The sequence below is a fragment of the Coturnix japonica genome, chromosome 11 (assembly GCF_054131305.1).
Source record: "Coturnix japonica strain WE chromosome 11, WE-NBRP24, whole genome shotgun sequence".
NCBI lineage: Eukaryota > Metazoa > Chordata > Aves > Galliformes > Phasianidae > Coturnix > Coturnix japonica.
The window spans coordinates 16,021,854-16,034,401 of record NC_140673.1 but is presented as its reverse complement, the minus strand read 5'-3'; the positions used below and the strand labels follow the sequence as shown (position 1 = coordinate 16,034,401).

The following is a 12,548-nucleotide window of genomic DNA, read 5'->3' as shown; positions in this document are numbered from 1 at the left end:
AGTCGCACGCCGGTAACCTGTGTAATGTCACTATAGCCATCAGAAGTCCACAATCACCTTGCTTAACCTTCTTTTAGGCAGACTGCAAGAAGAAGAGCTATGCCATTTAGAGGATACAACAGAGAAAGCTAAGCCTACCGCAGGACGCACATAAACGCTGGGCACCTCACCTCACCCGGCACTCATTGCGATGAGAGCAGCCCCAGCTCCCAGACCGCCGCGTTTTCGGAGACCGGGTACTGCGGCCAAACGGGCACCCTACGCTCCGGTTGAGGGACGGGACCACCGGCTGCGGGACCCGAAGAGCTGCGGGGTACCCGACACTGCTCGCCGCGAGGAGCGGAGAGAGCGTCCCGGTGGGCTCGGTGCGGGGAACAGGCACCCAGCAGCCAGCTCCCGAGACACTGCGAGACCTGCCCGGTGAGCTGGCTGCTAAGGGCATGGGGATCCCACCCCGTGCTTGTGTCCTCGCGGGGCCGAGCCGTTCGCCTTCACGTTTCCCCAACCCAGCTTACGTTGGTGCCGCGGGAGAGATGCGTCCTCGCCTTGTCCTCTCGGCTCCCAAATGCATTTGTATGCATTTGCCCGGGCAGCGGAGGTCCGAGTGAAAGCCGGAGCCGAACGCCGCGCCACCGGAGCCTCAGGTACTGTCCATGAACCCCCGCCGGCCTCGAGCTCTCCGCCGAGCTCCGCCAAAGCCCGAGGGCGGCCCGCGCACGGCCCCGGCCCGCGGGGGCGGTACGGCGGGGCGGAGGGGGGGACGCGTAGGGGCCGGGGGCGGTGCGGCGAGGCCGGGGGCGGTGCGGGACGAGAGGGGCGCGCCCCGCGGAGCCCCCGGCGGCAGAACCGCGCTGCTCCGCACCGCGCGGTGTTGGGTTTCAGCCCCTCTCTGTTGCGATTACATCAGCAAACGCGGCCCCGGGGCGGGACGGCTCCGACCCCGGCTTGGCCACGCGCGGCTCCGGCAGCGGAGCTGCCCCGCAGCAGCGGGAGGGGAGCGGAGCGGCGGCCACAGGTGGGGGGCGCGGACAGGTGGGAACCCCGGCTGCGAGCTGCGTTATACCGCGGTCATGGGGCGATGAAACGGGGCTGAGCGTACGGGAGGGTTTTACATCTCGAGTGTAAACCGTGGTTTCCAACGAGGCTCCGTCTGGGAAAAGTTTGAAGAGCAGATGTAACTTTGTAGCACTGCAGTGCCATAAGAAACATGACACCGTTTGCCGTCTCTTCCTGGAAGGGTAAGAAGAAAGAGTAAAAAAAAAAAAAAAAAAAAAAAAAAGAAAGTCAATCAGCAGTTCTCGTTCCCTGTCCCAGTAATAGGCTGGTGTACCTTTCTCCCGTAAGACATCTCTGTGCGAGTTGTCTCCCAGATCACACGGAGTATCGCTGAATATTCTGAGAGATCGTGACATACCGTGTGCTGCAAACCCATGGTCAAAGCTGCCAGCCCCACTTAGCAAAACTTCCATTGACATAAGCAGAAATTTAATGCAAGTTAGGAGTGTGGTATTTGGCTCTTGCTGTTAGTATTTCACAAAGATCTCACTTCAGACCACAGCGAAGACCTTCAAGCCATAGGTGTGATGGAGAGGGCGGCAGGAAATAAGTGTAAACATTCAAGAAACAGGAGAATTGCTGAGCAAGATGAGGATTTCTTATTGTTATCACTGAGGATCCTCAACTCAGCTGAAAGGGCCCTACTGTGTCATCCAGGTAAAGGGGAACAGATGTAAAGATGCAAAAGCAAGGGCAAATTCAGATCCGCGAACACTCTTGGGTATGGCAGAATACAAAGTTACAGGTGAAAAATGACTTTAGAGACAGCACTCAAATGTTGTACTGTTTCATTTCACACTCATGTTTATTTTCTGTATCCCTAATCATCCAGAATCCATACAGCTTTAGAGGCTGTAGTCAATTTCCTTTTATTTTTTGAAAGCTGAGAGGAGAAAAAAAAAAAAAACACAAAAAACTTCCTGTCTTCATACCTTGCATAAAAATTAGCGCCAGCAGAACATAAAAACTTATCTGTTCACTGAAGAGAACCTCATACGTGCCCAGGGAGGTATTAGACATAACTGCAATGAAGTCTTTGTCAGCATTTCTTTCTGCTCTAGACCACACCTGAATGGTTTCCAACAACTTCAGTGTAGTATTTTATTTACTTCTTATTAGCATTAAAATGACTAAACTGTACGCATTACAGATTTTTTTTTGTTTCGTTTTGGAACAGGTTGGTGCCATTCCATGAAATCTGTCAGTCACTTAAATGACACATCAGATATTTGGTAGGTACATAAGGTGGCTTCTTAACACTCCAGCATCTGCAGTAAAGCTGTTATGGAGAGAATACTAGAGCAAGAGTGACCCTGGTTGAATCTTGCCCTTGTTTCAGTGCACACTGAAGAGCCATCTTGCAGCATGTGGTGAGATGGGGTGGGGATATCCTACCTGCAGACCCTGCCTGGTAGCCCATCACCTTGTGTGTTAGACTTGCCAGGCCTTTTCTAAGCTTCACACCAAAAGTCAGCATCAGTATTACTGTTACAATTGCTTCTCCCAGGGGTTTTTACTGTCCGATGCACTAAACCTGACATGTTTAAAGCTATCAGACTACTTGTGTTTATTTCCAGAGCATACAGACACTGAAAGACACACTCAAGCTCCAAACACGCTAGCTCTCATTGCAACACTGTGATGCTGAAGTTTCATTTCCTATTGTAGATGTCCCAGAGCCCATGTTTGCACTCTCATGCTTGACTATGGACTATCCCTGATTTCTCTCCCAAGGTACACCCAGGGACTAGTGAAATACAAAATTAGTTATTTCAAGACACAACTTTTGGCCCTTCTGACATGACTGTAAGCTCTTATTTTTATTTTCTTATTTTTTAGAAGTTTTTCCTCCCTTCATGAACTAACTTGTTCATCTGTCACTCCAGATAATGGCTGCTGAGTTCCAGCTTCGCTGCGTACACAAAGCAGGAGCTGTTTTAAGGTGGTGTAAGAGATGAGGAAAGTGATTCCCCTTCTAGGATAAGTACAGGAGTGAGCAATGGTACATATATCTCCAGAGCCTAAAAATACAGAGAAAGAAAGAAAGAGTAAGAATTTGAAGGAAAATGTGTGAAATGGGAACATAAATGCTCCGTGTTGGAGTCTGAGCCTTATCCCACTGCAGGCAGTAGGAACTTTACCTCTGACTTCGGCCCGAGCAGAACAGGACCCATGTGAGTTTCCTGGTCCAGCCCCAGAATCAAGATATTTTGGCAGAAGATCCTTGCTGCTATTGAGTTCCCTTTGGCAAACTGTTTTCCCTGCACACCACAATATATGGTGTTAGGCTATGTACCAAAACTCTTGGAACCCAGTTCAGCAAAATATTTGTTTAGATTTCTCTCTGTGGCAGCCAAAAAAATGTTTAACACATTGCTCTGGTTAAAGAAAGTTACCAACCTATCAAATGCAATTAAGAAATACAAGAAATGGAAAGGATTACAGCATGTCTTTGAGAACAATTGGCTAAAATCAGAGGGCCTCCAACTCTGAAACCATCAGTTTTTGCTGGATGTGAAAGAAACTGTAATGACCATTGTCTGCCTTCAACCTCTAGCTGGGCCCATTATTTCCTCATAGATGTAGTTAGGGAGGTTTTGAATAAGGTTTCAGGTTTTTGAATAAGGTTTTTTCAGGTTTTGAATAAGTTTTGAAAAAAGCACAGTTCAAAGTGACAAAACTGCCAACCCACAAATGACCATATAGACCAGTGAGATTCCTTAGGACACTTAGTTAAAGCAGACAAGGGAAAACGTCCAGGCAGGAGCAAGGAACAGAAGAGAGCCTCACTGAACCACAAGACAGAGTAAGTGCTCCAGACCACAGAGCTCCAGAAACTCTGTCTGGGAAAGGTGCCTCACCAAAGCCAGGATGACTGCAACTGCTTGTGAGATCTGATAGCATCTATTTCAATAAGTCACAGCTATAGAAGAGATCCACCACAAAACAGAGCTGGAGAAATCTGAAATGTGCAACTGAGGTGAACTGCTCTGAAGGAGCAACCCCACACCCAGCATGTAAAGCTCTGCTACCTTGTTCCATTGATGGCATGGCATATACCACACCAGGAATGCAGAGAAAGTTGGCCAAACACACAAGGAAATATTAAATGAAGACAGAAGCAGTTATTAGGAAAGTAATATGTGAATGGAAAATACGATAGGAAGAATGAAGTACAGCATGGGAACCATGGGAATGGCCCACCAGATGAAAAGACTACAGTTACCAAATAGGCCAAACTGCCAAGAGTAGCACAGTAAATTTCCACCTCATAAGAAGCTAGTGAAAGAAAAAACAGACTTAGAGAAAATCCACTTATTTTCATTTTTAGTTAATCTTAATCTCATCATTGATGGAGTATTTTGCAGTCCAGGCAGGAAGCAGAGACACCCACTCCCACAGGCTCTCACTCTGTCTATAAAGGGAGATAAAAGATTATTTCTGTGAAACATGGAAAGGTCTGATTATCCTATGTGAAACAACATTCCTTTGTGCCACCCAGGAACACTTGGCCTCCTTGGTAGTGCTCACTGTCACCATCCTGCATAGGAAGAAGAGGCCAAAACTCAGCATCTTGTAGGACATCTTTCAGTGGGACAAAATCTGCACACATTTCCCTTAAAACACCTCTCTGCAAGAGAATAAAAACAGAGCTCAGTTTGGAGAGTGACCACACTGATAGGAAGCTTGCAGCCAGCTTGCAAAGTCTCAGCAGCAATAAAAACTACTCACGCATCTGGAAGAACCAGCACAGTCATCTAAGAAGTATTTTGCTCCTGAGCCACAAGGAGCTGCACACGAGGCCAGTCTTCTTTCAAATCCATTTCCACAGTTCTCTCAGCAACTGGGGTCGATGCTTCATTCCTTAGTTTGTTAGACCTAGGAAGATCTTTCTCATCCATTTTTGCTTCCAGCCTCTCAGGCAAGATTTCACAGAAGCATTTTTCTGTTTGCCGAATGCATTTCCAGATATTCCTTCTTCAGTACTTAATGTTTTTGTTCAGATTCTTCAGAATTATCTTCTGGCCACAGCAGAAGGAGGTTGCAGAATCACAGAACTGCAAAGTTTGGAAAGACCAATAAGATCATCCAGTCCAACCATCAAGTCCATGTCTGTGACTGCTGTAGACCACATCACTCAGTGTGACATCCACCCTTTGCTTGAAAACCTCCAGGGATTGCAGATCCACCATCTTCCAGGATAGACTGTTCCAATACCTCATCAAAGAAAGATTCACTTCTCCACTTTCATACCAGATAACAGGTAAGCTACCGGTGGTCAGTAGCTGAAACCACATTAAATCTCCACCTTGGAGTAAGGAGACTTCTTCTCACACATTAAAAATCTTATCAATATTTTCTCCCATTGCTCTAGCATTCCAAAGTTTTCACCAACTTTGCATACACTGCCTTCTGTGTTTAAGTATCTTGAGTCTCCTATCAAATAGCATACTTAAAACAAGTGAAACAAAGGTGCAATTTAAACTTGATAGTATTTGTTACTGATTTTCATTTTAAAAAGGGATTCTAGACTCGGGAGATATTTAACATCACTGATAGAAATTGCATTATTTCCCACTTTATTTTTTCCTGGATATAATCAAGATTTTCCAGTGCTCTTTAGCTCCCAATGAAGGAAGAAACTGTGACTTATTTGTTTTCTTGGAACTTCTGGATCAAAGAAGCCAAGACTATTTTCAAGTAGGAATTAGTACTTTTGCATTATGGACACAATTTCCAAATTAAGTATTCTAAATGAGGCATATATAGTGACAGGAAAAGGTTTCTATATAGGAAGAGAGTAAGTAGATCACTTTTTCTGAAAATACCAGACAGCTGAATATGTAGTATCCCAGACCAAAATACACTGGCACCAACTTCAATGCTGATATTTTTATAATAGTAGCACAATTAATTTTTGTAAATCCTTTGCAGCTGTACCACCAATATAGCATGGTATTTTTAATAGGGTATTTTCATTACCTTATTTTTAGAGACAAAGTTTTTAGCCCTGTTCTTCAGTTGTTTACAGTTGATTAGATATGTGAACAAAAATTTCTGTTGCAGGAAGGGAGTAGGTCTTCGCAGGCACAGAGTGATTTGAGAGCAACTCATCCCTTCTTGTCCATCTCCAGCCACATCACAATGGAGACGGTTCTCAGAGTGGATCTGAGCAAAACGGTAAGCTCTAACAAAAACTTCAGAAAGAGCAGAGAGAAGAGATGGATACCACCGAAAGATGAGACTCTACTTGGACCAAACAAGCTTGTAAGGCCACACGTGCCTTATTCTTATTGGATTATTCTTATTGGAGAGCAATAAAAACCTTGTGGTTGTTGAATTACGCAGTGTTGGCTTAGAAATCATCAAGACAGTCAAACAACAGATGATGCAAGTAACTGGACCCTGTTGACCCAAACATACACAAAGGTTTTAAGAACATCTTTATAGTTGAAAAGTCCAAACCTCATAAATCAAAGAACCAGCACTAATTTTTGTCCGCAGTGTTGCAAATTGAGCACTGAAGTTCTTGCAGGATCATGGGTGATTTTTCATGGGACTCCAGCTTCACCTGGTGCTCAGGTTCCCCTTTGACAAGTCAGCATTATATCTGGCATCTTCCAGGGAGCACACTGCAGAAAGCTGCAAAGTCTCACCTGAGCACAAGGGAGCTCATATGTTTTCAAAGCCTCAAAACCTACCAGGATTTTAGGGGAAAGGCAAAACACAAACTGGCTCAATCTACTTCACAGGCAGACTTTAGGTGTGTTCTCAGAAGCCAGTAATGCCAAACCTTAACTCAGTCTCCATTTTCAAACATAGGCACAACAATATGGTTTTCATCTCTTGTTGGAAACTGGCAGGGCAATACAAGGCTTTCTGAAGTCATCCAGTTGAGGCAGACATTCACAGACCAAAATGTAGACCTCCCTAAAGCCAATAATAAGAAAAAAATCCATAAAAATTCTGTAGTTTGTTCTTCTCCTATTTTATGGTTTGGGAGTGCTTTTTTTTTCCTAAGTATTTATGGCAATAGAATGTGCTTACAAAAAAAAAAAAAAAAAAAAAGGACATTTATGATTATCAGATGTTTAACTTCACTTTCCCAACACATGTAAGCTAACTGCTCCTTCCCAAATCAAAGTATTCTCCCTTAATAGCTAACTTGCAGCGATTTTGAATTTACATACGTAATACAACAGCCACTCTTATTTGCCTGCAGGAGAATCAGAACAAAATTTGTCTTAATACATTTTTTCAAATATATTTCATTCCTTCACATCAAATTGCAACTCTTATCTTGGAACATATTTTTATAGTTCAAACACACACTTAAAAATTAAACAAACATCCTCTTTTTTTTTTCCCCAGATGATCTGCATTATTCTTGAAGTAAGATTTAGAAAATTATTTCCTTGAGCTTAATACTCTCCATAAAGTAGCATTTGGGTGTTTTTTGGTTTTTTTTTTGGTCTTTTTTTTGTGAAATTGGGAAGAGGGGTTTCCCAGTTCACCGGGGCAGTATGAAGTTGATCATAAGTAGACTTCCTGTGAAAGCTTGAGGAGGTCCTCTGGAGCATTCCCCAGTCCTAGAACACAGCTCCTCCAGAGCTGCTCTACATAATGATGGGATCAGATGATTGTATTGTGGCAGCCTCACACTTTGAAACCTTGTAGGTGTCTTCATTTTCTTGTTATCATAGCTCTGCAATACAGTTTCTTATCACAACTGCTTCCTTCGCAGTTTGCTTTTGTATAGCTCCAAGTATTTGAAATGCAAAAATCTTGATGGATGTTGGCACTTGGAATTAAGTTACCTTATTTAATGTATTGTAGTCCTTAAGGACTAAGAGCTGACCATCCCAAATAATACTAGCTGTGTTATGGTAGCTCTTTTAATACTTGATAGTTTGGATTGACAGTCCTACCACCACACTGTTCTCTGCCACATACGCTTGAGCTCTTGTATCTGCACACTGATAATCCTCATGCTCAGTTTTAAAAAAAAGCCAAAAACATCTACTAACAGTGAGTCATTTAGAATTCCTATTTAAATGGACTGTACCTTCTGTCCCAAGAATCACTAGCAGCCTCACTCTTGCATTTCATTTCTCCTGCACTGAGCTCAGACTCCACACTATACCCATCTGTTCTTCCTCCTGTATGAAACAATGAAACCGGACTAGTCAGCACATTGCTTAGCCTTCTTCTTTCATTGGCAGAAGAGTATCCTTTGGTAAGGGGAAGAAAGCACACAGATGTAATTACTGGAGCCAAACAACACTAGGTATCAGAACCTAGTATAATCCACAGCAATTCTTAGAGCTACATCTAGCATTTACCAGGAAAAAGATACTTTGATTTTCTACGATCTAAGAAATGGATATAATACATATGTTATTGTTAAGAGACTGCTTTAGAGAGACATTAACTCCACTGTGAGGTATCACTTTGTACTAGGATAGATTTTAAGATATTTTTTTTGCAGACCTTTCATGCAATTGAAAAATTGTAATAGTATGCTTGCCCCCAAACCTCTGAAAGGTTAGTTTATAGACTCCATAGTTTCGTGCAAACAGTTTCAAACACCTTTAAATCTGGAAGATGATATATGCCTAACTTGGAAGTTAGCAATGCCACATTTACTTAAAAGAGCATTAATCTCTTTATTAAGAAAAAGTTTCTCACTCTGAACCTGACACTGTTTGCTTTCTCAAGGAGAATGAAGTATGGCAGTTTGCTTTTAAGACTTTGCAGACAGGACTGCTTTACAGCTTCTTTTTGTGAAGCTACAGAGACAGAAGTTCCTCCCTGCCAGCAGCATTTGGCCTGAGCTCTGTGTTCACAACTAAGACCTTCGGCTGTTCCTCATATGTAGTCTGCCACCAAACCCTGCTGTCCTCAGCCATGTTCTCCAGCCACCAGTGCTGCAGTTAGGAGCACAGGGTTGACTACCAAGAGATCTCATTGGTTGATGGAATCAAAAACATATTTCAATAGAAGTAGCACATGCTACACAATCCAGCTGCTTATCACATACATTCAGTCAGTCTTTAAATTTGTTTGCTGCTTTTTTTCCTTAACTGCACCAATTTTCATTATTGTATTTCAGATTTGCGTTAATGATAAGCATAGAAACAGCGTTACTGTGTTCCTGATGAGCATCTGTTTGTTTGGTTTTTTTCCAGCTCATCTAGTAACAATGAGTCTAGTCCATGTCTAAGAGACAGTTCAGCCAACAAGTGACATTAGAAAGAAAAACTTAAGGAAGCAGTATCATTCTTTACAGTAAATTTGGAAATTATCAAGATTTCTTCACATCTGGCATTTCAGTTTAGCCAGCAGGTACTTATTATCATATTCTCAAACATCAGGTCCATAATAGAAAGGCATTAAATGATCCAACATGACCAGTTGACATCTATAAAGCATATTTAATAATTTATGTCTTGAGAGACTTGCACAGAACTGAGCTGGTGACAAAGGGAAGAACTATCTCCCAGAACATTAAATGAAAAACACCAGAAAGCATGGAGCATGAATTACTTTTTCATTTTATTCCCCAATTCAACAGCATTTGTAAGTGAACAAATGCATCTTGATGAGTTTTCCAGAACAGTTTTAGACAGAAAAATGGAAAAAGTTGTGGCTCGTACACTAAAAACAAGGAGAAATCCATGTGAGCTTTGACAAGTTCCCTCTTCACTCTAGAGGAGAGCAAACACTCATTTTCTTGTAGGAATTTGATTGGAATGGGCTCTGAAAATGATGACATGTTGCTTGTGGCTTTTGTGCAGATTAATAAGAGAAAAACTAAAAGGAAGAAAGTATCTGAGCAGGTACTACAAATAAGCCCAGAAAACATGGCATGTTTGAGGAGAGGAGATTACAAAGAGAAGGTATTTGACAGACAGTAGTCAAGACCAAGCCACATCTTAACAAAATACATTTAGTATTGTCAAACATTGCTCAAATGGCCAAGTACAACTGAAAACTTTTAATGAACACTGTAGAGACAGTGATTTTCACAGCAGGGAGTTTCTACTGGCTTATTTGAGAGGCTGTGGGGATCCCCCTTTTATCTAATTCTTGAAATCAGGATAACCAAGACATCCTTGACAGTCCCTGCAGGAATCACATCTGAGCACTCCCACACAGGGAAGGTGATGGTAGGTCCATGGACCACACATCAGAGCAGGGTCATCAGACTCAAACAGCTGGACTCCAACAGGCATAGCCCTACAAATATAGAAACCATTCTTGTCTTCATTTTCAAACCTGAAATTTTCCCTCAGACATATAAAGGCATATATAATTAAGGACATTTTGCTGGCTGTAGAGACACAAATATATAGGACTGCTCTAAGTTAGGTCATTAAAACCAAAGCGGAGATGCAGACCATTAATCAAGAAAAAACATTTATAGAAGGAAGGAGGGGACTCTGCACATCTACCCACAGATCAAGCCACAGCCTAACACATGCTGTAGGTCTCAGCACAGAATTTCCACATTCTCCCCTTCCCAGGACCAGGAATCTGTCTTCACCCAGTTGCCCTTGGCAAGGGTTGAAAGACAGGAAGAAGCAGCTCTTGCTTTGACACAGGGCCATCAGAGCTTATGAGAACTTCTGTATCATCACATCCACAGTTGTATAATAGACAGCAGAGATATTACTAGCAGAGTTTAGATTCAACTACAAGGCTTAGAATTCATGCAGTGAAGAGAAAAAAAAGAGATTACTGTTATATACATGTTTGCTGTGATACATCTAGTTCATATTGTGAGCAGTCTCTTCAGTGCAGCAGGGCTGTGACCTGCAACATGGCCCTGCTCAGTGTCCATCTGCCTGCTGAGCATCAAAAGCATCCAGCGTATCTCTGCTTTTAATGCAAATCCAATGCATGGCAGTCCCTGCATGCAGCTGCAAAAATTATGCCCTACTTCTGTCACCTACAGACCTAGAAAGTCTCTGAGAAAGCAGAAAATCTAGGTACTTGCCATTTTACTCTTTCTAACAGCAAAGGGACCAGCACAATAGAAAAATGTTACAAAAGAAAAAGGAAAAGTGTTCACTAGCATCTCAAGATCTAGGCTTGCAATAGAAACTTCACAAGAGAGGGATGTCCAACCAGAAAACCTTCCCCAGTGGTAGTCAGCCCTTAAATGAGGCCTAAGAGGTGCAGCCAGGGTTCACCCCTCCTGGTCCCACCACTGAATTGCCTTCACCTCTGCTTTCAGGACTGACCAGATCCTTTCCCTGGGTGCTCAGTGGCTCAGGCTATGAGTCAACAGTTACCATACACTCCCTTAAGCATATGACAATATAGGTTGACAGGACCAGTAGAAAGCAAGGCTGAGAGCTTCCAGCAATGGTTTTTTTTTGTTTTTTTTTTTTTTAATTTTTTTATTTTTTAAACTTAAAAACCTGTTCTACAGAAGACTTCTCTGCAAGTTAACTACTTGTTGTGAATCTTACTTCTATTCCCACCCCAGGAGTAAATGCACTAACTGGACATGGTAGCGGCACCCAGCACTTCCTCTTCTGCCTCTGCAGGTGGCTCATGGCAGTGCTGCACCACCCAGCAACCATGGTAAGAGGTGACAGCATGCCTCAGCTGCTTTGCATGAAGCGAGTCACCAGCATGGCCAAAAAGACCATCTGGATGTAAACATGTTATGATTTAAGTTGCTTCAGAGGACAAAGAATCCTTTCTCCTCAAGATTGCTCTCCCCTCCCCTTAGAGCTCCTGTCTCCAAAGATCCTATCTCCTTCACTATAACCAAATAATACTCTCAGGTCAGGAAAGCAATGCAGCTGCTGTGTCAAAACTGTAGGAATGCTTTGCTACAATTGGGTTTCTTGCTGAGCAATGAATTCAAAGGAGAAAGAGGTAAATTCACCCTTGTCCAATTTCCTGCGGTGAGGGGAAAGAGACTAAATTGAGTTCCCCTGCTCTCTCAGGAGACATCCTTCTTGCCAGCACTATGGAGGCAAATGCTACCAGCAGTGAGCAAGGGTGAAAGTTGGCTTTATTCAGCAAGCAATGCCAGGGGTGTTGTAGCATGTCTGGATGCCAGGGCCTCAGCTTGCTTAGTGCAAATACAGAAGGACAAATCTGATCATTCTGCCACCAAATGTGTGCCATTGTTACAGAACAGGCAACAAGAAAGCAAGGGATGTGCCTCAGCAGGCCACAGCATTGAGCTGTCTGTCCCTCCACAGCAGATGTGACATCAGACATTCATACTTTGCAACACACCATACATACGCACACTCAACAGTTGCTCTTGAAGCAGCTTCTGGTCTAGAAATCCAAATATTATCCTTAGACTTATGAGCAACATCTCCATAGGTGCGATCTCCATATCGCAGATGCGATACCAGTTTCTCATTCAAACCTGGCCCACATGCTAGAGAAATGACACATTTCTAGTTGAGAGCTCCAAAAACTCTTTTGTTTCTTAACAAGCTATTAGAAAAACAAATCCC

At 43.0% G+C, this 12,548-nt stretch overlaps 1 protein-coding gene and 1 long non-coding RNA gene across 8 annotated transcripts in view; one reads left to right on the top strand and one right to left on the bottom strand.

The window, feature by feature from the left end:
• Window positions 1–712, bottom strand: part of COL24A1 (collagen type XXIV alpha 1 chain) — a 107,921-nt gene extending 107,209 nt beyond the window's left edge. For 4 of the 7 annotated variants that reach the window (XM_015870173.3, XM_015870175.3, XM_085511455.1 and 1 more), the window contains exon 1: window positions 516–712. In XM_015870173.3, coding sequence (XP_015725659.2) covers window positions 516–571 — 56 coding nt within the window. In that variant the 5' untranslated portion in view covers window positions 572–712. Of the gene's footprint in view, window positions 1–170; window positions 458–515 lie in introns of those variants that run through there. The other 3 variants (XM_085511451.1, XM_085511453.1, XM_085511452.1) reach the window with 1 other exon arrangement.
• On the top strand, window positions 514–6,397 carry LOC146759031 (uncharacterized). The gene is made up of 3 exons (XR_014932787.1): window positions 514–644; window positions 5,061–5,320; window positions 6,124–6,397. It is a non-coding gene; the product is annotated as an uncharacterized LOC146759031 (long non-coding RNA).
• Window positions 6,398–12,548: the final 6,151 nt, after the last annotated feature.